The 25437-nt window shown below is 35.5% G+C and overlaps 1 protein-coding gene across 5 annotated transcripts in view; it reads right to left on the minus strand.

Annotated features, from left to right (window-relative positions):
• PPP1R12A (protein phosphatase 1 regulatory subunit 12A) overlaps positions 1-25437 on the minus strand; it is a 151557-nt gene that overhangs the window by 23683 nt on the left and 102437 nt on the right. For 2 of the 5 annotated variants that reach the window (XM_059186414.1, XM_059186415.1), the window contains exons 10-18: positions 23381-23596; positions 20576-20670; positions 20045-20149; positions 18967-19134; positions 18393-18569; positions 10613-10703; positions 9271-9471; positions 8862-9030; positions 6823-6944 (exon numbers count right to left, since the gene is read on the minus strand). In XM_059186414.1, coding sequence (XP_059042397.1) covers positions 6823-6944; positions 8862-9030; positions 9271-9471; positions 10613-10703; positions 18393-18569; positions 18967-19134; positions 20045-20149; positions 20576-20670; positions 23381-23596 — 1344 coding nt within the window. The remainder of the gene's footprint in view (positions 1-6822; positions 6945-8861; positions 9031-9270; positions 9472-10612; positions 10704-18392; positions 18570-18966; positions 19135-20044; positions 20150-20575; positions 20671-23380; positions 23597-25437) is intronic. The other 3 variants (XM_059186416.1, XM_059186417.1, XM_059186418.1) reach the window with 3 other exon arrangements.

Genomic DNA, 25437 nt, shown 5'->3' on the forward strand with positions numbered 1-25437 from the left:
ACAGTGGGCAACCCCTACTCTGGGGACCTGCATGGGGAAGATGAATCCCTGTAACATCTGGCTTTGAAAATAAGAAGGGATTAACTCCAGTAACTTTGAAAATGAATGGGCTTAACTCTGAAAGAGTCAGAAGACTAAAGGAAACGGATATTCCACTTTCAAAGGGCCAGCGTACTATGATTTGTATAGAGACCCTGTGCTGAAGCAGCAGTTTGAAAAGCACCTGGGTTATACATGAAGATTTTCACTTACTAATTTGAGAGCATGTGCTTGAGGGTCTGGTATCTGCAGGGATTCTCTCTAGGGAAGAAGGTACTAGTTAGCACCATTTCCAACCCCCTTCTGCCTAGTTGGCCAGACATAAGGGCCAGTTCTGACACCCTCTATCTACCTTGCTAGCAATGCTTACCCCACCCCAGCTTTGCCCGTGGATGCTCCCTGCTCAATCCACTCATGCTGGCAGGCACCCCTTCAAAGTGGCTCCTGCTCTGCAACACCTGATGGGCAGCCTTCGTCAAAACTTGTGTCCCCAGAAAATGATTACTGCTCCATCACACCTAGTGGGCAGCACTGGGGTGGGGGTCCTAGAACACTTTCAAAACTACTCCTGTCCTGGGGACGGGGAGAGCCAGTCCCACCCACCAGCCTACCCACAGCAGCTACAGTCAGGCTTCTCAGTCAGCTGCACTGGGGACCAGCACTGCCCAGCAGTGCAACTGTAGTAGGTGCAGCTGATCACTGTAGCCAGCTGGGCTGAGGGCCAGCCCACCCACTAATGCCCCCAGATCAAGGCCTAGTTACAAGAGGAAGGTACACACAGCTTACACAGGGGATCCCATCCCCTATGCTGGAGCGCCTGGTTTTGTTAATAGGGTGGGGGGAAGGGTTGTGTTACAGGGCACCTCAAAACCACAAGCCACTACTTTCAAAACCAGGAGACATGGCTGACCCACGTGATACAGAGAAACAAACACAAAACGAGGAAACAGACAACTATGTTCCAAATGAAAGAATAAGACAAAACCTCTGAAAAAGAACAAAACAAAATGGAAATAACCAATATACCCGGTATAGGTTCTAAGTCATGGTCATAAAGATGTTCACCAGACTTGAGAGAAGAATGGATGAACTAAGGGTGAATTTCAACAAAGAAAAAGAAAATATAAAAAAGAACCAATCAGAGCCGAAGAATACAGTAACTGAAATGAAAAATACATACTAGAGTCAGCAGCAGATTAGAGAATACAAAAGAATGAATCTGCAATCTGGAAGACTGGGTAGTAGAAAGCATCCAAGCTGAACAAGAGAAAAAAAAGAACTAAAAAATGAGGATAGGTTAAGGGAATTTATAACAATACCAAAGATATTAACATTAACAGTATAGAGGTCTTAGGAGAAGAGAGAGAGAAAGAGGCAGAAAACTTATTTTAAGAAATAATAACTGAAAACTTCCCTAACCTGGGAAAGGGAACAGATATCCAGATCCAGGAAGTACACAGATCACCAAACAATAGGAAACCAAGAGGTCCACACCAAGATATTTATTAATCATAACATCAAAAATTAAAGATAAAGAGAATCTTAAAACCAACTACTTATGTACAAGGGAAACCCTGTAAGGCTGTTAGCTTATTTTTCAGCAGAAACTTTGCAGGCCAGAAGAGAATGGCATGACATAAGACTGTCATGGAAAAAACCTAGAACCTTCTGAAAAAAAACCTACAACCAAGATTACTTAGAAAGGTTATCATTAAGAAGTAAAGAAGGATAAAGAGTTTCCCAGACAAAAAGTTAAAGGACTTCATCACCACTAAACCAGCCTTATAAGAAATGTTAAAGAGACTTCCGTAAGTGGAAAAGGCAAGGCCAGAGCTAGAAATAAGAAAATTATAAAAGGAAAAAATTTCACTGGCTAGTATATGAAGCTTAAAAAACAGAAGTATTTGTTAAAAAACAAAATAAATTATACCTACAGAAATTAAAGGATACACGAAATAAAAGTAGTGAAATATGTCACATACATAAAATGTAGAGGAGGGAGTAAAAATGAAGTATTTTTAGAATGTGATCTAACTTAAGCGATGACTATTAAGACAGACCGTTGTATACATAAGATGTTACATACAAACCTCATGGTAACCACAAACCAAAACTTAAAATGGACACACGAAAAATAAAAAGAAAGGAATCCAAGCATACTACTAAAGTCATCAAATGACAAGGGAAGCAAGAGAAGAAAGGAACAGATAAGAACTACGAAAATAGCCAGAAAACAATGAACAAAAATGAAAGTACATACCTATCAGTAATTCCTGTAAATGTAAATGCTCCAATCAAAGGATACAGGATGACTGCATGGCTAAAAAAAAAGAAGACCCAACCATACGCTGCCCACGAGGAATTATTTCAGATCTAAAGACACATACAGACTAAAAGTAAAGGGATGGAAAAAAAAATTCCAATGGAAGAAAAAAAAAAGGTGGGTAGCAATACTTAAATTAGACAAAACAGACTTTAAAACAAAGACTAAAAAGAGACAAAGAGGGCATTACATAATGTTAAAGAGATCAATCCAAAAAGAGAATATAAGAATTTAAATATCAATATACCCAACGTAGGAGCACCTAAAAATAAAAAGCAAGTATTAACAAACACAAAGGACAAAACTGAAATCATACAATAATAGTAGGGAACTTTTAATACCTTAACTTACATCAATGGACAGATAATCCAGATAGAAAAATCATTAAGAAAACAGTGACTTTGAAAGTCACATTAGACCAGATAGAATTAACAGATATGTATAGAACACTCTATCTAAAAACAAAATACATTCTTTTCAAGTGCGCATGGGACATTCTCAAGAACAGATCATGGTAGGCCACAAAATAAACCTCAAAATATTTAAGACTGAAATCATATCAAGTATCTTTTCTTTTTTTTTTTTTTAAGATTTTATTTACTTATTTGACAGAGAGAGATCACAAGTAGGCAGAGAGGCAGGCAGGGAGAGAGAGAGGAGGAAGCAGGCTCCCCGCTGAGCAGAGAGCCCGATGCGGACTCGATCCCAGGACCCCGAGATCATGACCCGAGCCGAAGGCAGCGGCTTAACCCACTGAGCCACCCAGGCACCCTCAAGTATCTTTTCTGACCAAAATGGTATGAAACTAAAAATCAATTAGAAGAAAACTAGAAAAAACATGAACATGTGGCGGTAAACAATATGTTACTAAATAAACAATGAGTCAAAGAAGAAATCAAAGAGGAAATAAAAAAAATACCTGGACATAAATGAAAAGGGAAACAATGGCTCAAAATCTTTGGGATGCAACAAAAATGCTTCTAAAAGGGAAGTTTACAGTGATACAGGCCTATCTCAAGAAACAAGAAAAATCTCAAATAATCTAACCTTAAACCTCAAGGAATCAGAAAAATAGCAAAGCCCAAAGTTAGCAGAAAAAAGGAAGTAATAAAGATCAGAGCAGAAATAAATGAAATATAAAAAACAAAAAACAAAAGATAGATGAAACTAAGAGCTGGTTCTTGAAAAGAGATAAACAAAACTGATAAAACTTTATAGCCAGCTTCCTCAAGAAAAAAAGAGAACTGAAATAAGTAAAAAATGAAAGAGAAGTTACAATGGACACCATAGGAGTGCAAAGAATTAGAAGAATCTATTAAAAACAATGACATGCCAACGAATTAGAAGAAATGGATAAATTTCTAGAAACACATAATCTAAGATTAAATCAGAGAGAGATAAAAAATCTGAACAGACCGATCACCAGTAATGAAATTGAATCAGTACTTAAAAAATGCCCAGCAGAGAGTGAAGTCCAGAATCAGATGGCTTTACAGATGAGTTCTACCAAACATTTAAAGAAGTAATACCTATCTTTCTCAAACTTTTCCAAACAACAACAACAACAACAACAACAAACAACAAAACACCAAGCCCCAAAAAACTAACAACAAACAGAAGAGGAAGGAATGCTTCCAAATTCATTCTATAAGGCCAGTATTACTCTGACAACAAAATCAGACACAAAAAAAGAAAATTACAGATCAATATCACTGATCAACATACATGCAAAATCCTCACAAATATTAACAAAACAAATATAACAATACATTAAAAGGATTATTTCCCACGATCCCATGGGACTAATCTCAGGGATCTAAAGGTACAATATCTATAAATCAATCAATATGATATAACACATTAACAAAATGAAGGATAAAAATATGATTGTCTCAATGCAGAAAAAGTATTTGACAAAATTCAATATCCTTTCATAATAAAAATTTTCAACAAAGTGGATTTAAAGGAAACATACCTCAACATAAAGAATGCCATAGATGATGAACCTATAGTTAACATACCCCACTGTGAAAAGCTGAAAGCTTTTTCTCTGAGATCAGAAAAACAACAAGGATACTCACTCTTACCACTTTCATTCAACATAGTATTGGAAGTCCCATCCAATGTAATCAGACAAGAAAAAGAAATAAGTAATCCAAACTGGTAAGGAATAAGTAAAACTGTCACTATTTACAGATGACATATACAGGGAAAACCCTAAAGATTCCACTGAAAACTATTAGAACTAAAAAATGAATTCAGTAAGTTGCAGGATACAAAATCAATACACAAAAATATATGTTGCATTTCTACATATTAATAACAAACTGAAAGAGAAATAGAAAAAAAAAAATCCCATTTACAACTGCATCAAAAAGAATAAAATACCTAGGAATGAATTTAACCCAAGAGATGACAAGACTATACTCTGAAATGATAAGATATTGGTCAAAGAAACTGAAGATGATACAAATAAATAAAAAGATACACAATGCTCATGGACTAGAAAAATATGTCAAAATGTCCACACTAGAGGCAATCTACAAATTCATGTAATCCCTATCAAAAAGCAATAGTATTTTTCACAGAATAAGAACAAATAATTCTAAAATTAATATGGAACTACAAATGACCCTGAAAAGCCAAGGCAATCTTGAGAAAGAATCTTAACAAATCCAGAGGTATCACAATCCAAGATTTCAAGGTATACTACACAAAGTGATAGTAATCAAAATACTGTCACAAAGAGACACAGATCAACAGAGCAGAAAAGAGAGCCTTAAAGTAACCCCATGCTTATATGGTTAATCTTCGACAAAGCAAAAGAATATATATAAGGAAAGGTGTTCTCTTCAAAAAATGGTGCTGGAAAACCAGACAGCTACATGAAAAAGAATGAAACTGGACCATTTTAATACCATTTTCAAAAATAAACTCAAAATGGATCAAAGACTATTTAAAAGAAACACAGGCAGTAAATTCTTGGATATCAGGCTTAAGAAGTGTATTTTTGGATCTGTCCCCTGAGGCAAGGGAAAGGAACAGCAAAAATAAAAAACTGGGACTTATCAAACTAAAAAAATTTTGTACAATGAAGGAGACCATCATTAGAATGAAAAGTCTAACTCACTGAATGAGAGAAGATACTTGAAAATAATATTATCTGGTAAGGAGTTAATATTAAAAAAATATAAAAACCTCACACAACTCACCACCACCACCACCACCACCAACAAAAAGGCAGATTAAAAAATAATCAGAGAACTTAAAAAGACATTTTTCCAAAAAGACACAGATGGTTAACAAATACAGGGAAAGGTGCTCGACACCACCAATCATTAGGAAAATGCAAAAAGAAACCCCAATCCCACTACGAGACATTATCTTGCACCTGTAAGAATGGTTAGCATCAAAAAGATAAGAAATAACAAGTGTTGTCGAGAATATGGAAAAAAGGAACCTTTGTTCTGTTGGTGGGAATGCAAATTGGTGCAGCCACTGTGGAAAACAATATGGAGCTTCCTCAAAAAATTAAAAAGAAATATCATTAACCCGAAGAAAACTAAAATACTAATCCTTAAAGATAGATTTTTCCCCATGTTCACTGCAGCATTATTTACAATAGCCAAGACAAAGAAGCAACCAAAGTATCCATTCAAGAGATTAAATAAAGAAGATGTGAAAATATATACAACGGAGTACTACTCAGCCATAAAAAATATGAAATCTTGCCTTTCACAACATGGAGAGACCTAGAGAGTATTATGCTAACAGAAATAAGTCAAACAGAGAAAAACAAATACCACATGATTTTACTTTTATGTGGACTCTAAAAGCGCAAAAAATTAACAAAAAAAAACAAACAGAAATAGACTCATAAATACAGAGAACAAACTGATTGCTTCAAGAGGGGATGGCGAGATAGGTTAAAAAGATGAAGGGCATTAGTTTAAACTTCCATTTATAAAGTAAGTCAAGGCGATGAAAAGTACAGCATAAGGAATATAGTCACTAATACTGTCATAACTGTATAATGAGAGATGGTTACTACACTTATTGTAGTGGGCGTTTTGTATGTAATTGCTGAATCACTATGTTGCATACTTGAAACTAATATACAATAATAGTAAAAATATGTAAAGCACCTTTCTTTCAAAGAATGTCCAAAGTAAAGCCCGTTTAACCACTATACAGTTATATATATTTCCTGAGCTGTACCTATTAGCTATTATTTTTATTTCAAAATTGGGACAGAACTCTTGATTTTCAGTAATACCAAAAATGTAAGTACTCATTAACTATCCTTATAAAGAAGAACCTTTCTGATTTAATAACTTGACTCAAAACACATAATGATGACTTAAAGAATATGTAATCTGAGGTATATAAGAAATTATTAGTATGTACTTCTGGAAAGATTAAGTATACTATCAAGTAGTTATATGTTAACAGGTTCTCACATCTTGTGTCCAAAATGAAACTCCTGTAGATCTCCTTTTTTCTCTCGGTCTCCGTCGTTCTCGGATTGATTTAGGTTGTGATTTATCTTCTCCTTCTTTTTCCTCTTCTTTCTTTTCTCCTTCTGTTAAAGATTACAGTGAGCCACAAGGTAGCAATATATCTTGACGGTATTTTGTAAGAAAAATACATAACAATTCAAAGTCAATTTCCTTCATGAAGCCTTCTGAAATTCTCAAATCAGAATTATTTTTTTGTCCCTCTCAGTGCTCCTACGGTTTAAACATGGTTTAAACATGTCTTTGTATCTCCCACTGGATAGGTTCTTGATCAAGAGAAGAATTTTAGGGGCGCCTGGGTGGCTCAGTGGGGTAAGCCTCTGCCTTCGGCTCAGGTCATGATCTCAGGGCCCTGGGATCGAGCCCCGCATTGGGCTCTCTGATCGGCAGGGAGCCTGCCTCCTCCCTCTCTCTCTGCCTGCTGCTCTACTTGTGATCTGTCAAATGAATAAAATTTTTTTTAAAAAATTATTTTTTAAGGGGCACCTGGGTGGCTCAGTGGGTTAAAGCCTCTGCCTTCGGCTCAGATCATGATCTCAGGGTCCTGGGATCGAGCTCCGCACTGGGCTCTCTGCATGGGCTCTCTGCTCAGCAGGGAGCCTGCTTCTTCCTCTCTCTCTGCCTGCCCCTCTGCCCACCTGTGATCTGTCAAATAAATAAATAAAATCTTAAAAAAATATATAAAAGTCTCCTTGGAGACATAGCAAAAGAAATTCCAAAATTATAGTATTAAGAGGGCTTTTCAGAGTCGTTTTTGGAATTGGCTTATAGCAACGATCTCAAACTCCAACGCCTACAGTGGCCATCCAGATAATATAAATGGATAAAATGGGTCAGGAGGACACTATTCCAAGTAGTGCAGGGCTGATAACTATTGGGCTCTAGCCAGTTGTTGATATGCGAGAATTTTTAGACCCACTGTTGCTGAATCTTCCAGTTATTCAGTAGAAGATGATAATCTACACTTTTATTGGCACAAACTTCCTACAAACATTATGTGGGCCTCACACTCAGTGGCTTAAAGAACTGAAGGGGTGCCTGGTGGGGGCTCAGTCAGTTAAGCTTCCGATTCTAGGTTGTGACTCAGGTCGTGATCTCAGAGTTTTGGGACTGAGTCCTCCAACAGGCTCTGTGTTCAGCTGAGATTCTGCTGCTTGAGATTCTCTCTTTCCCCCTCTCTCTGCTTCTCCCACAACTTACATATGCATGCGTGCACTCTCTCTTTCTCAAATAAATAATAAATCTTAAACAAAAAGAACTGAAATATTTCTGACCCAAAAAAGTCAGCTGAAAATTAAGAAAAACTTAATTTTCTCAAGTTTATCCTATAGGATACTGTCATGACTAATCCTATGAGATTTTCTTTTAAAATATAAAATGCCTGCAATTAGAATTGACTATATGTAGTGCCCACCTCTGACTTAAAGTAGGAATTATTAAAATTTAAATAGTAAGTTTATATGAAATGTTAATAGTGATCATCAATATGCCAGCACACAGCTGAAAAAGAAATCTATTTCTCAAGAATAAGCATAAAAACAGTTTCATTTTAGCAAGGATATTACTTGTGTAGGTGATTTTAGTTTAAAACAATTTCAAATACAAAGACTTAAGAACTATGATTCATTCAATAGGCAAGAAATAACTTAAGGCACTATTAACTGCTGCTAGAAACAATCTCCTAACAGTTCTTCTATACTGACTTTTTTCTATGTTGCTGGACATAAAAATTTTTGTGAAGTCTTGAATTATAAAGACAATATGTATCAATGCCAGTCTACATAGTTTTCTATTTTTATTTTCTACTCGTCTCATTCTCATCTGTCATTTTCTTTCTGGAAGAATAGCAGAGTGATTCCCAGTTTGGAATGCTGTTTTATTTTCTATTGAACTATAACAGAAAACAACAACAACAACAACAACAAATGATACAAAGGATTATTTATAGGAAACAAAGTGTTTCCAAGATTTGGTCTTCTTACCTCTTTCATTTTCTTTTGTTAGTCCTCTGGAGTAAGCAGAAGTTATACCTACAAGACTATTTGGCCTGTTTAGTTGACTTGAAGCATAAAGGGAACTGCTTATAGTAGAAACTGAAGAGGATGGAGTGGTTGAACTTGCAGTCGATACTGGTCTGTAACGTTGGTAAGTCTGTGCAATATTAAAATTAATACCCATTTAAAATAGTAAACAGCTGAAAACACATAAACACTTAAATTCATTTTAAAGGAAAAATAATGTTTGAATCATCTCAAAATAATTCAGATTTCTAGTTAAAATCCTTTTTAGTATTTTGTATATGGTCTATTGGTACATAAATCTCTTACACTTTCAGAGTCACAAGAACTATTCATACCATTTGACCTAGCTGTGTTACTGGTTTACTATTACCTCATCATATGTTCTAGAGTACTTTTGTTTATATTCATCTTCTCTTGATGTTTCCGATTCCTTCTTTTCTTCTTGCTTTTCTTTATCCTGTTTTTCTTTTTCCTCTTTTTCTTTTTCTTCATTTTCTTGTTCTCTGGTTCGGGTAGAACGACTTCTTCCTATTGTTTTTTCAGCTTCCTGAAGATCAGTCAACGTTACTCCCTGTATGCAAAAAGGGTAAATTTAATAATGAGAGGCATTATAGCTTGTCTCAAAGGAATTATCTTATAAGCAGACAAATTTAATATGAATGTATTAAAAGTCAAATACACATGTTGGAATTGCTTTGGAAACCAAAACAGAATTTCTACTTGGCAAGTCACATTCATTCTATTAAGACTCACCATGAGCAACCACAACAATAGTTTTCGGGAAAGATATAAAATGTAAAAAATAGTCTCTATATTCAAGAAATTAACAAAAACAAAGGAGAGATGACAGAAAAATCATACAAATTTCTAAGAAGTTCAGAGAAAGAAGGAAAAATGGATAAATACATTTTTTATATGCTGGTTTTATATGTATTTATGTTTTTATGTATATATTTGCAGAAAATATTTAGTAAAGTAAAGAAATAATATTTGAAGGATAAGCCTTGAAGAACAGGTTAGATTTCAAGAAGTAAAGGTACAAAGACAGGAAAAACATATTAAGATCTTAGCAAACAGTTCAGCTTGAAATGTAAGAGTAAGGATCAAGGAGTTAAATCTGGATATGGAGCTCCTCAACTGTAGCAAAGGATAGACAGAGGATAAAAGCATAGAATGGCAAGGAAATTAAAGAGATGATAACTAGATTGGGTGATATTTTCCTCATACTTGCACATTAGTTGTTTGAAACATCTAACATAATAGACCTATTCCTCACAACTCCAAAAATTCATAGAATTCTTTAATAATTATCAGACTTAAATATTAACACTTACTGAATACTCTGTGCCAGATACCATCTTAGTAACAAAAGATAAATAAATATTCAAAGACACACAAAGGCTTATGCTAATTGGATTAAATATAATATTAACAATGTGGCTATATACAAAAGAATAGCGCAGGATTACTAAAGCAATCTTTATTAAGATTTACTCACATTATATACTGACATTGGTATTTCCTTTTTTTTTTTTTTTTAAAGTTTTTAAAAATTTATTTAAGTAATCTCTATAACCAACATGGGCTCGAACTCACGGCTCCAGATCCTCTGAATGAGCCAGCTAGGCGCCCCAATGATATCAATATTTAACAGAGAAGAGAAAAAGAGAAAGGTAATTTGAAGTTTTACACATCATATACATTAAAAATACCTGTGTTGATCTTCTAGACTGTCTTGCTTGTCTAGATCTTGCTTTTCTTTGGGATTCGGACTCTTCATCTCTAACAGGAGTGAGGTATGATCTACAGTAATAAGTAAAAATTGTTAGTTGGAGATATAAGATCTGTGGATATAATTATATAGGAATCGGTGAAAAAGCTAAGCATTTTAATGGATTTTAAAAAGTCCTAAAAAAGGTTACATTCACCCTGAAAATTCAACAATAATATCTGATAAATTTTTAGATTGGAAATCTAAAATCATGCTAATTTATATTTTTCAGGTTCTTCCTAACTATAGTTTTTGTTTATTTGTTTGTTTTGTTTTTTAAAGCCATGGGACATCCGTCCTCTTAGCCCCTCTTTTGAGTCCCTGCAATACCATGCTAGATGATATGTGAAGATATTTGGCTAAACTCTAGACTGTCAATGTCTTTTTACGGTAGAATGGTTAGGAATGAAGGCGACATTCAACATATGGAATGACTAGTGAGCAAGCAACACTCCCTGAATTCCTGCCAGGTGCATTTATTAATGTTTTTGGCAGATATCATTACTTTTGTTCACACTTTGAGTTCTCTAAAAGGTTAAGTGCTTTTATACAAAAACTGCTTTAAAATCAGCATCTGATTCCTGGTTACTGATTTTCTGATATAAAGAGGAGTTAGTATTTAGTTAGCTTCACTACACTTCATCTTATACATCTAAGCCTATGTTCCGTCCTGTCACAGAACATGCACCATTTCAAAAAGCTTGCAATCTATGTCGAGATTAATATTTCATTAATTAAAGGACTGAATTAGCAAAGATAAGACAAGAGTTCTGCAACACAACAAAAAAACTTCCCTCCAATGATCAACATTAGTTGGAAGTTCACTCGTTAATACTTCCTGCAGTTATATTACCATCTAAATCACATTTCTCAGAGAACGCTTAGAAGTAGAGTATTTCGGGGCGTCTGGGTGGCAGTGGGTTAAATCATCTGCCTTCGGCTCAGGTCGTGATCCCAGGGTCCTGGAATCGAGCCCCACTTTGGGCTCTCTGCTCAGCAGGGAGCCTGTTTCTGCCTGTCTCTCTGCCTACTTGTGATCTCTCTCTGTCTGTCTGTCTCTCTCTCTCTGTCAAATAAATAAATAAATAAAATCTTTTTAAAAAAGAGTATTTCTATTTTCTATGTTGTTTATTAAATTTATCTAGTTTATACCATCCTGCCCCTCCCCTCTAAATGTTACTTTTTAAAAAGGCTTTTTAGCTTTAGTATGCTTTCCAATTGGTAATTCATTCTGCTCTTTAAACTCCCTGAAACTATTCATATATCCATAGCAAACTTTGGAATTTATTTTTGGGTTTATGCCTCATCTTTTATTTTTTCTGTGCTTCCTTTAAAGCTCTAAGTTCAGAGAGTATATCACATCTCATACTCCTTAGAATAATTTACAGTTTTTTTAGAATTCTTTTGGAGAGCTTCATTCCTTTTATCTTTCTTTCACGCTCTTTAGTTTTTAGAAATTTGTCTAAAACTAGAATATATGATTCATTATTCCTAGGAGTCACCTCCTTGAATAATTAACCCTAACATAACAAAGTCCCCCTTGTCATCCAAAAACTGGTCACTTCAATTCCATCAATGAACTCTTACTTATTGGTTAAAGTTAGTTCCAGAAGACTGTTTTTCTGTATTGCTTCTACTCTAACAGATAAACCCGAAGCAAGGTAAGTCAAGAACTTCTCTAGAGGGTGTTTTTGATCGAGACATCCAACAAATTTAGAGAAAGATGAAAAGCCTCTCCCTACTTTTTTTGACTTAGGTTGTTTTTATCATCTGGTTTGAGAAAATATCACCTGATCTCTCTACTTGGCTAAATAACTTATGGCACTACTTCATAATGATATTATTGATTTTTTTCCTCTTTGTCCATATGTTATCATGTTTTCACCTCTATGTTTCTAGAGTATCCTGAAAGAGTATGTCTTTTTGCTATTACAGTAGCACTACATTTATCTTGTAAATCAAGCACACCTCATGAAGTATTAGAAGAGCTCTATCTTACTAAGTTTGGTTTCTACTAAAACACTAGTACAGGTTTAAGTTTATAACCTGAAGTTTTAATTCAAAAATTAAATGTCTAGTTATTTGTTGTCTGTTACTTTTTTTTTTTTTTTAGATTTTTATTTGACAGAGAGAGAGAGTGTGTATGTGAGCACAATCGGGGGAAGAGTAGGCAGAGGGAGAAGCAGGATCCCCACTGAGCAGGGAGCCTGAGGTGGGGCTTGATCCCAGGAATCTGGGATCATGAGCTGAACCTAAAGCAGACACTTAACTGACTGAGCCACCCAGGAGCCCCTGTTTTCTGTTACTCTTAATTTGTCCTCCTAAATGTATAGGGCAAAAAAAAACAAAAAAAAAACAAAAAAAACTCACTAGGGGCACCTGGGTGGCTCAGTGGGTTAAGCCGCTGCCTTCGGCTCAGGTCATGATCTCAGGGTCCTGGGGTCGAGTCCCGCATCGGGCTCTCTGCTCAGCAGGGAGCCTGCTTCCCCTCTCTCTCTCTGTCTGCCTCTCCGTCTACTTGTGATTTCTCTCTATCAAATAAATAAAATCTTTAAAAAAAAAAATGCTCACTAAACAAAACACTTTAGTTACCAACATATCTTTAGTTTCACTTTCTTTTAGAGATTTTGCAACACATGGCTTCTGTACCAATGCACAGACCCAAAGAAATGAGCAGAATTGGTAGGTCCATGATGCTCAAGCTGCACTAAGCTTGGTACTTCTCTTTCTCTCACTGTTTCATAATTTTCATTTTGACTATATATCACCTCTTCTGAGTTTTAAGCTTTTTATTTAAGATATAACAGATATTTAAAATAATAGATATAACAGACACTTCCTATTTTTATAACAACTCCAGTGATTTTTTTTTTTTTTTTTAGGACAAGTAATTTAATTTAAAAGGTGAAAAAGAATAACAATAAACTTGTTATTTCAGTTTCAGTTTAAGAAAATTAATTTTGGAATATACTGAGGAGCTTCTTTGTGGCAGAAGTTGGTTATATGTATTTGGAAAATGCTATACATTCTGACCTTCTCTAGGAAAACCACAACATGTTAAAGGCTCTGAGAAGAAGTGAAGGAAGAAATCTCTTTAACCTTGTTTAATTACGCATTTCCCAAGATACTGAAGTAGAAAATACTTTTCTTTTGTGGTACACCTGCTACATGTGCAAAGTGCTCTGTGAGACATCAGCCTGAAAAATATGTCCCAGGGCGCCTGGGTGGCTCAGTGGGTTAAGCCTCTGCCTTCGGCACAGGTCATGATCCCAGGGTCCTGGGATTGAGCCCCACATCAGGCTCTCTGCTCAGGGGCGAGCCTGCTTCCTCCTCTCTCTCTCTGCCTGCCTCTCCGCCTACTTGTGATCTCTTTGTCAAATAAATAAATAAAATCTTAAAAAAAAATATGTCCCAATGGTTATTTTTTTTAAGCCATTTATTTAGTACTTATTTATGCATCTACTGCCCCTATGCAATTTATTGCTTTCTGGACTTCTACCAGATGAGGGGAAGATAATAAAAGTAGATGAAACCTCAATGTAATGGTGAATCTGGTTCAAAAGAAAAACTTGATAGCAGTTTAGATGGCTGCTGGTAACATTTCAGTATTTCATGAGCTGCTCTGAAAGTTAGGCATGAACATGGACTTCTGAATCTGACTCCCGTATGTAATGGTCAAAATTCCCTTATTTAGTTTAGAACAGGGAAATCTGCAATGCCACTTGCCATTCTGATCTCCACGGCAAATGAAACTAATCAACCATCACACTCTTCTTCAACAGTTTCAAGTTGCCACAGAAGTTAAATGTATTTATCATATCTGTTTTAATATACATAGATAGATTAAAGGGATAAAAATTACTAAATGGAAGACTTAAAATTTCTGTTCATTTAAATTTTCCTAACATTTGTTTCAAATGAACATAAAAATCAAGCCTATCAATTTGCAATATACATTTCCTATTATTTTAAGAGTTCCCATCTGATATTCAGTTCCTTTCTCCTCTTCTGGGGTTCCTGTACAGAGAAGACCTCTACGAATAAAATGTAGAGAAGAAAATTAAGTCATATATTTTATGTGTTTATGATTAAAAAGAGCTGACCAGGGCACGTGGGTGGCTCAGTCAGGTGGACGTCTGCCTCAGGCTCAGGTCACGATCCCAGAGTCCTGGGATCAAGTTCCACATTGGGCTCCCTGCTTAGGAGGGAGTCTGTTTCTCCCTCCGCTTATGCTTGCGCTCTCTTTCTCTCTGTCTCACAAAAATAAAAATCTTAAAACAAAAAAAAGAGCTGACTATCAAAAATCAGAATATATCAGTCAAAAAAGAGCTGACAGAATATATCAGTCAAAATCCACTGGTGCCGGGGCGCCTGGGTGGCTCAGTGGGTTAAAGCCTCTGCTTTCGGCTCAGGAAATGGTCCCTGGGTCCTGGGATCGAGCCCCACATCGGGCTCTCTGCTCAGCAAGGAGCCTGCTTTCCCTTCCTCTCTCTCTGCCTGCTTCTATGCCTACCTGTGATCTCTGTCATATAAATTAAAAAAAATAAATATTAAAACAAAATCCACTGCTGCCTTAATCACTACTGTATCACTGTCATACTGGATCTCCTTAAAACTACGCAGGGTACATAATTTAACTCCTTAGTAATCTCAGACTGCTTACTACTTTCTGGGCAACTGAAAGGTTTTTTTTTTTTAATTAATAATTTTCCAATAATTCCAATTATTCTATATATTTTTGATTTCACTTTCTTTAAAAAAATTTTATTTATTTAGAGAGAGAGAGTGCCGGAGGGGAGGGGCAGAGGGAGAAGTAGAGAAAGAATTCCAAGCAGACTCTCCCGCTGAGTGGGCCCAAATTGGCGCTCCATTTCATGACACTTAAAATCATGACCTGAGCCAAAATCAAGAGCAGGACACTCAACGGACTGAACCATTCAGGCACCCCAATTTCACTGACACTTATTGCTGAAATATTCATATTTATTTATAATATTTATATTTTGGGTAGTCAACAAATTACATTTTTTAAAAAATGGAAAACCAACCCTTGTTTTTCATTCAGCTTTTTCCTTGTAAGAAGAAAAGTGAGCAAATGCATGCTGACTGAGCCAAGGGAAAAAGGTGGAAGAAAATAATTATACAAAGTAATAGTTCCATGTGAATTCATGCTACAAATATGAACTTATTAGTAAGTATTTTAAAACTTATCTTAAGACTTAAAGACTGGAGAACTAGAAATATTTAAGAAATGAAAGAATTTGCTATCATGGTCCATCTATTTTTTTTTTTAAGATTTTATTTATTTATTTTTCAGAGGGAGAGCGAGAGCGAGTACAGGCAGAGTGGAAGGCAGAGTCAGAGGGAGAAGCAGACTCCCCGCGGAGCAAGGAGCCCGATGTGGGACTCGATCCCAGGATGCTGGGATCATGACCTGAGCCGAAGGCAGCTGCTTAACCAACTGAGCCACCCAGGCGTCCCTGGTCCATCTATTTAAAGCTATCTTCTCTTCTCTACTCCCCACCCCACCACCACCATTAATCCATTGGAAATCTTAACTAATAAAAACAGAAAATCCTCATCCAATCCTGATCAATCAAAGTAACAAAACTCATGAATATGGTGGAATTTAATAGTAAGGTAACTTTATATAATATCTGAAAGTACGTATGTAAGGATACCTAAAATGGCATAAATGTATTAACTTATCTTTTTTTATCCACAATATATATTTAAATGCTAACATATCCATTTTGAGGACAAATAGTCAACCATATTCATTTCAAAAGCATTAGTGAAATTTAACTGAAAGACAAACAGAAGAGGCTGACAATGTATTCAAAATTGCAAACAATCACTTGACATGAAACAAAACACAAACATTAATATTACTGCAAACATCATTGAAACAGAGTAAGACAAACAAAATTTCCGTAATAAACAACAGGAAAAATTTCATACACATTTTGTTTCTTATGCTATTAAAATCTGTTCTGTCCTATTAATATCTCCAAATATTTAATTCTCAATCTTTAATGTCTTTCAGGATTAATTCCAAAAAATTGATCCAACAACTTTATAATAAAGAAATATGAGGTTAGGAATCATTTCTTTGTTCTGAAACAACTGATGATTCCAGGAAGATACTCATTAGGCTTTAGTAATCACTGGAAACATTTTTAGAAGCATGGAATCCTAGAAAGTATTCTAGAAGTTAAAAATTATATAAATCAAATTTATATAAATCAAATTCCTCATTTTACAGAAGAAGAAATTCTGACCTTGAGCACTCTAACCTTAGGATTAAAGCAGAAAAAAACTAAGGATTCCTGACCCTTTTTCTTCACTCCCCGTACACCATAAAAGCAAAGGCCTCAAATTTATTTTCACTAGAAAGGTATGATGGATGCCTATGATCCTCTAATTTCTGTTTGCTAAATGGTCTTACCCAAAAATACCTTAAAAGCCTAAAACTAACTTAAATTTAGAAAAATGAATTAAATCATGGTACGACCTATACTGGTATTCAAATCACAAAATGTTAACTTCTTATAATGGTTTCATCATAAAAACAGAAATAAAACATAAACATATTGGTAGAAAATAAAGATGCAATGATAGAAAGGAAAATATTTTAACGTTAAAAATTTAATGTCTTGTTACTTTTCATATATTCACCACAAATATTATTGCAAGGATATTAATACTTACTACAGGCCATGCACTTTGCTATGCACCAAAGACAAAGACTGTATACGAATACTACATGCCAGAAATAAGACAAAGTTAATCTGGTTGGTATTTTTGTTAAAAAAAGAAAAATACCAGTTATGTAGCTAATTTAATTTCATAAGAATAAAATGTAGAAAAGGTGCATTTCATTTCTAAAGACTTTAGTTTTCTCAAGAGGAAAAACAAAATTCAAAGCTAGGAACTATGCATGATAGCAGAAAAAATATGATTATCCTGTAACCTTGGGCTTCACTTCAGTTCTCACACAAATTATATAAAAGTGAAAAAGACCCTTAATATCTCTGGGTCTTAGTTTCCTTCTGTAAAGCAAGGATATCACATGTAAGTTCCTTTCCACATTTGTGATTCCATACCAATTAGCAGCAGCAGGAAAAAGTAAAGCAATGCTCTTAACATATAAGCACATAAAATAAATTCATAAACTGTTGAAGAAATTTAATCAATGAGTGCCTTTTATGTGCCAAAATGTACTCAATGTACTTAAAAATTATTTGGCTTACATGTATCCCTAAGAAATCTTTCTTCAAGAGAATCTTAAAATGAAAATCTCAAAAATAACAAGAATAGTTAACATCCATCAAAATTTTTAATAATGGGAGAAACAGAGAAGAATGAAAAATCTGTTTTTGTCAGATCTAGTCTTCCAAGAATCTGACTGGGTATGCTTAGATCTTCATCACAAAAACATCTTGAATGAAAACAACCATTAAAAAAAATGAAGATGGCTAAGAAGACCAGTGTCTGGCTCACTGCCTTGAAATGAAAACATCAATTCTGTCAGAAGGAGTCACCAAGCCTAAATGCTAATAATTGCCCATTACATCCATCTATACAGTTTTGAGATGATATAGGTTATTTATTAACCTATTCAAGAGATGGTCACCAACCTGCCAAGATTAAAGAGCAAAACAAACAACTTTCATCACTGGGCAAGATAGATCAGCAGTCCTGTGAGGACCTTTACACACCTGCGTCTCTCCCTGACCTCTGATGTGGAGGAGACAGTGCCAGCAGTAGTTGTAGTCAGGGTTGTGGTTGAGGCTGCAGCATTTACAACAGTTGGAGCAACAGGGATGGTCAATGCCGTAGGAACACTGTCCTTTTCTTTTTCAGTACTATCCTCAGCCCACAAACGATTTGAGGTACTATTGCATCATAAGCAGCAACACAAAAAGAGAAAAGGAAAACAGCTAAACAATGAAAGCACTTTCTAGCAGCTCAAACAGGTGACTATAGGGATGGATTTTTTTAAAACACAAGGCAAGACATCTTTCAGCTATGAACCAAAAAGCTCACCCAGAGCTGTCTACGGAGAAATTTACTTAATTTTAAGCAGCCTGATTCAAAGAAAATTAGTAATTCAGGAACTTAATTTTTTTCCCCAGACATGCGTATTTGCCTCTTTTTGGAACCAAATTTGATTGTAAATAATTTAAATGAGGTAAATGAAAAAATCCAGAGCCCCACAATCTTCTAAACAAAAATGCATGCACATACATAAGCACACAGTAGGCCTGAACACAAAATGTATCTGTGACTCACCTGCTTTGTGTGCCTGCTGAGGAAGAACCCGTTGTAATCTTTGTAGTAGTGCTTGTGCTGGAAAGCAGGCTTTTCTGAAGCCCAGTTGCAGAGGTAACTGTTGGTGTTGATGTGGTGCTTGGAACACTAGAACTAATCAAATCATCTGGTCTTCTACCAAAGGAGCAACTAAAGGAAAGAGTCATATCTATATAGAATGTGTTTGTATGTGTATTCTATAGTTAAAGTCTATATATTATACAGATTCACAAGGCTAGGAAAAATCTAAAAAACTGTGTTCTAAATACACCACTGGCTCCAGCACCAAGAGTTGCATCTACAACTTGCTAGGAGTCTGGATGTTTTCACTAATTTGGTAGTGTATCATTTTACTGCCTCCCTCTTCCCTCAACAGGACTCAAAGATGATCTGATCTGGTATTTTCCATTCCTGGACTGTAACACACCATATGGTCATGCCAGGCTGGGTCTGAGAAAAACACTTAGGTCTGGTTTTATTCAGGGAAAGTGAAGATGGACCTTTTTGAAGAAAAGTGTTTCAGCAATGAGTCACATCCTTAAGTAGTGACCCATGACTATATTATAGTTGTTCATCTTTTCTTCTTCTTTTTAGTTGTTTTTAGCAGAGAAAACATTTAAAGCCCCCTCCCACCCCCACAATGTGATTTAATTACCAACATTTTGATTCAAGACATTTTTGTATCTCTGAGTTCTAAGAAAAGTAGAAACTTCCGGGTCACTAATTAATGACCAGGTCAATGAAGACACTAATCTATTCAACTGCTGTAGTTAATTATATAAGGAGTTCCTTCTAAACATGCTATAATCTAAAAGGTACTTCCTAATATAGCAAATCTAATGAAATAAATAAATAAATAAATAAATAAATATGGCGTAAGTAGAAGCAAATTTTCACCCATCTTTAAATATATATTCTGGGTCTTTAAATGATGTTTTATTTAAACAAAAGATGTATTTATAAAAGCACATATTTTTGTAACAATACTAAATTGAGGGCCCCCAAAAAACTGCCTCATATTTTTATAAAAGTCAAGAATGTTATTCAAGAATTATGTTACCTTTTATGATAAGTTGATCCTTCATTAACTGAACTATTCTTTTTGAGATCATCTTCCCATTTTCTTCTTGTATAGGAACTACTTGTACGCAAACTTGAAGAATCTCTGTGAAAAGAACATCCTTCAAGTTCTGGTATATAATTTTAAAATACGTTAAAAAAGCTGTGTATTAATAAACATTAGTAGAAGCAGAAACCAGTAAAATCCCTTGGGAAAGCACTCTGGCATATTACTGAAAGTAATTCTGGTTCTAAGTTCTATTTCTCGGGTATTAATCCTAATTACGGGGGGGAAATTAAGATGTTTACAGAAGGTTTACTTATGATCACAAAATATGGGGAGGTGGTGGGGAGGAGAGAGAATCCCAGGCAGGGGATGTCTAGCACGGAGCCTGACATGGGGCTCAATCTCACACCCTGAGATCATGACCTGAGCTGAAATCAAGAGCTGGATGCTTAACTGACTGAGTCACCCAGGCATCCCAATAAAGATTTCATACTTAAAACACACAGCAAATCATAATAAATTCACCTGTTTTCTTTCTCTTCAATATCAGATGTACTGGCTAGTCGTCTTGGTATTGTAGGTGCAACATATGCAAGTCTAGTTCCTTTACTATCTTTCTCCTACACAACAGGAAAAAAAAAATGAGTAAAAATAAATCTGTGTGATGATTATAAGAGCTGCTAAAAGTATTAAGGAAGAGTAATCAACAATGCACATAATATAGCCATCACAGTTTATAGTATTCTTCCAAAGTTCCTAGCTACATTCTAAAATTAATGTCTATCAATAATACTATAAACACTAAAGGACAGACTGTTTAAAATAATTTTCTTTCTCCTTTAATCTAAAATTAGACAGTATTTTAATAAATGGAAAAAAAACATGGACAAAAAAATCCTTCCACATTTTAATGACTTTTTCTAAAACGTCCAAAACAGGTTATATAAGGTAACAGAGTATGATAAAGTAAAATATTCTTATTTTTCTAAAGAAATAAGGTCTCAAAAATGGCTGACTGGTATGTCCCAATTATTTGTTATGTAAGTTATTTACTAGTTTGATGTAATATTAAAATATTCAGAACAAAAATTACTTAAATTTGTATTTATCCAAATCTGGTTGAGACTGTAGTAGCAAGGCATCTGATATGTTCCCACTATAATGGCAGCAAGTATTTGGAAAAGAATTGGCCAGTCAATCATACAAAATAAAAAACATTAAAATTACTTGATGAGAAATTCCATTTCTGAATTTCTGATACAAAGAAATACTTTTATTTTTTTATTATTTTTTTAAAGATTATTTATTTATTTATTTGATAGAGAGAGAGAGAAAGATCAAAGTAGGCAGAGAGGCAGGCAGAGAGAGAGAGGAGGAAGCAGGCTCCCTGCTGAGCAGAGAGCCCAATGTGGGACTCGATCCCAGGACCCTGAGATCATGACCTGAGCGGAAGGCAGCGGCTTAACTCACTGAGCCACCTAGGCGCCCAAAGAAATACTTTTAAATAGGGGAAGGAAACTATATGGAAAAAAGTCCAAGCACTAAAAATGCAATAGAGAATAGATAATCCAGCTATATAAAATATCACTGAATGAACTGTGGTACATTCTATTTGATGTTCTTTATAATTTAGTTTTACCTTTCCAAATATAGTTACTAAAACTACTCATCAGAAGGAGACTTCTTTTGATATGAAAAAGCAGATAAAAAAACTGCAGATACTGGATAAAAGCAACTTAGGAGTATAATTACTTTCTGGAATAACTAAATTCTAGAATGAATGCCCTTTAATACATTTTATTGTAAGCTCTCAAGTAAGATAAAACATTAGAGTATAATGTCATAATTGATTTTTTTGGCAAACACATCTGATTTTCCCAATACTTATAGAGGCACACTTCATTTTATTCACTAACAGATATTGTGGTTTTTATAAATTGAAATTTGTTAAAACCCTGCATCAAACAAGTATATCCTAGCCATTTTCCAAAAGCATTTGCTCCCATTGTGTCTCTGTCACAGTTCGGTGATTCCAACAATATTTCAAAATATTACACATTTTTTAAAAAGATTTTATTTAGGGGCGCCTGGGTGGCTCAGTGGGTTAAAGCCTCTGCCTTCGGCTCAGGTCATGATCCCAGGGTGCTGAGATCGAGCCCCGCATCGGGCTCTCTGCTAGGCAGGGACCCTGCTTCCCCCTACCTCTCTGCCTGCCTCTCTGTCTACTTGTGATCTCTATCAAATAAATAAAATCTTTTTTTAAAAATTTTATTTATTTGACAGAGAGATCACAAGTAGGCAGGCAGAGAGGCAGGTAGAGAGGTGGGGGGAAGCAGGGTCCCTGCCTAGCAGAGAGCCCGATGCGGGGCTCGATCTCAGCACCCTGGGATCATGACCTGAGCCGAAGGCAGAGGCTTTAACCCACTGAGCCACCCAGGCGCCCCTTCAATATTTTTTTTTTTTTTAAAGATTTTATTTATTTATTTGACAGACAGAGATCACAAGTAGGCAGAGAGGCAGGCAGAGAGAGAGAGAGAGAGGGAAGCAGGCTTCCTGCGGAGCAGGGAGCCCGATGCGGGGCTCGATCCCAGGACCCTGAGATCATGACCCAAGCCGAAGGCAGCAGCCCAAACCACTGAGCCACCTAGGCGCCCCTTCAATATTTTTTTTTTTTAAAGATTTATTTTTTTCGCTTGAAAAAGAGAGAGCACATGCAAGCACAGGGAGGGGCAGAAGGAGAGAGAGAGAGTCTCAAGCAGACTCTGCACTGAATAAAGAGCCCCATGAGGGGCTTTATCTCACAACGCTGAGATCAAAACTGAGCCAACACCAAGAGTCAAGACACTTAACCGAATGAGATGCTCAGATGGCCTCAAGCTTTTTCATTATTATTACATGTGGTATGGTGATCTGTGTTCAGTGATTATGAGCTGCTGAAAGCTCAGATTAGGGTTAATATTTTTTAGCAATAAAGTATTTTTTAATTAAGGTATATATATTTTCTTTAGACATAATGCTACTGCACACTTAAGAGACTATAGTATAAGCATACCTTTTATATACAGTAGGAAACAAAAAAATTCATTTGACTTGCTTTATTACAGTGGTCTGGAGTCAAACCCACAATATCTCTGACATGTGCCTGTAATTCCATACTGATATCTGTTTAAGGTACTTATATTTATATTATCATGTAATTCATTAAATCAGGTGAATTAAGTTGATACACAGATCTAATAATGATACACAGTAGAAAATCCATCAGATTTGATGTTCCTAGAAAAAAAATTATTAGAGTTTTAATAGAAACCAGATTAGGAAATAGAGTACCTTTTCTTTATTATCCAAAGAGGAGGAAAGCCTAGGACTTGAAGCTGAACGCATCACACCTGCGGTGTCTTTGTCTTTCTGAGCCTCTTTAGATGCCGTGATTTCTGCAAGTGCGCCATAACTGCCAGTCTTTCTAAGTCCTAACCTCCAGGATGCAGGAGACTCATCCTTTCTCTCTTCTTCTTTGGGAGAAACTTTTGTGGCTGAAGTTGGAAACTGTTTTTATTTTATTTTTAAAGAAAAGAAAAAAAAATATTAAGACTGATCAATCCCTAAGCTGGAAATGACAAGTTTACAGGTAATACGTCTCAAATTATAGTTAAAGTTTCAGGAGAAACACTAAGTAGGTTAATGTCTTAGTAAAAAATTCAAAGATCTAAAACTGGAAAAAAAAAAAAAAAAGAACTACCTTTCCAAAAGTTAGATTTAATAAAACACACTCCACACTTTATACCACACAGAAAAATTATGATGCAAATATGGAGAACAAAAATGAGCACACCATAAGGACTTTAAAACCATGCATCTTTGGAACCAATACTCATATTAAGCTTGTTATGTTGTAACCTAATATAAATCCTTGCACATAGAAATGCCTCACCATAGATTTTTCACCCTTATTGGGCACAAGAACAATGCCAGTTTTGCGCAAGCCCTGCCTCCATGATGCAGGATCTACTGATTCCACCACAGGCATGATAGGAGCAATGAAATCATACTAAAGCCAATTAAAATAAGACAGGTAAAGAGATAAAGATTGAAAGCATAAGAACAGAAAAGGAAATTATGAACAAAACACACTTAAAAAGAAGACTTTTATAACAAATTAAAGCCCAGTAACTGGGTAATGATCCAATCTTAAAAGTCACTGGGAACAAATTCTAGTTTTAGCATGAGAGAGATTCTGAAGGAATCTAATAAAGAAATTTCCAAAATAGTTAAAGGCACATAGAGCAGGTAATGTTACAGTATATGAATGAACAAACTTACTGCACCTGAATTTTGTTTTCATTCATTTATATACTTAGGTCAAAAAATTTTTAATCCAGCATAATCAGTAAAAAAGTAACAGCTGATATACCTTCCACTTACAACATTTATTTCAGTAATATTTTTAATATCATAGCCTTCAACTATTTGATTTTACCACAAAATATTATTTTATACATTTCAACTCAAAATTAATTTTTATACAAATACTTATTTCATTTTCAAGGCTTCCCAAAAGCAATAAAAATGAAACATTTGTTATATTTAACTGTTCATTTCAACTCACAAAGTTTAAATATTTAACTACAGATAAGAATAGATGGGTGAAGGGCGCCTGGGTGGCTCAGTGGGTTAAGCCGCTGCCTTCGGCTCAGGTCATGATCTCAGGGTCCTGGGATCGAGTCCCGCATCGGGCTCTCTCCTCAGCAGGGAGCCTGCTTCCTCCTCTCTCTCTCTCTGCCTACTTGTTTTTTTTTTTTTTTTTTTTTTAAAGATTTTATTTATTTATTTGACAGACAGAGATCACAAGTAGGCAGAGAGGCAGGCAGAGAGAGAGAGGGAAGCAGGCTCCCCGCTGAGCAGAGAGCCTGATGCGGGACTTGATCCCAGGACCCTGGGATCATGACCTGAGCCGAAGGCAGCGGCTTAACCCACTGAGCCACCCAGGCGCCCTCTCTGCCTACTTGTAATCTCTCTCTGTCAAATAAATAAATAAAATATTAAAAAAAAAAAAAAAAAAAAAGAATAGATGGGTGAATATAGCAACTAACTAGTTCCTTTACGTACAGGATATGGGTAATTAAAAAAAAAAAAACAACCACTTTTCCCTGTATTTACTGCCAAAGTTTGCTACAATTAGCAGTTTAAGTTTAAAGTACCCAGGATGTCAGAGGGCTACGACAAAACTACTGTGTGAGATACCTCTGGTACCTCCAGTAAGTAATTCCTATCATTAGGGTCAAAATATAGACCCTTATATACAGCATTCCCCAGTACCCAAAATGTGTGCTGAAGCCCCAGGGTGCCAGAATAAAATCACAAGGGCACTGTGGGATATTTTAAAGTTT

This window comes from Mustela lutreola, chromosome 8, assembly GCF_030435805.1.
Source record: "Mustela lutreola isolate mMusLut2 chromosome 8, mMusLut2.pri, whole genome shotgun sequence".
In the NCBI taxonomy this organism is placed as follows: domain Eukaryota; kingdom Metazoa; phylum Chordata; class Mammalia; order Carnivora; family Mustelidae; genus Mustela; species Mustela lutreola.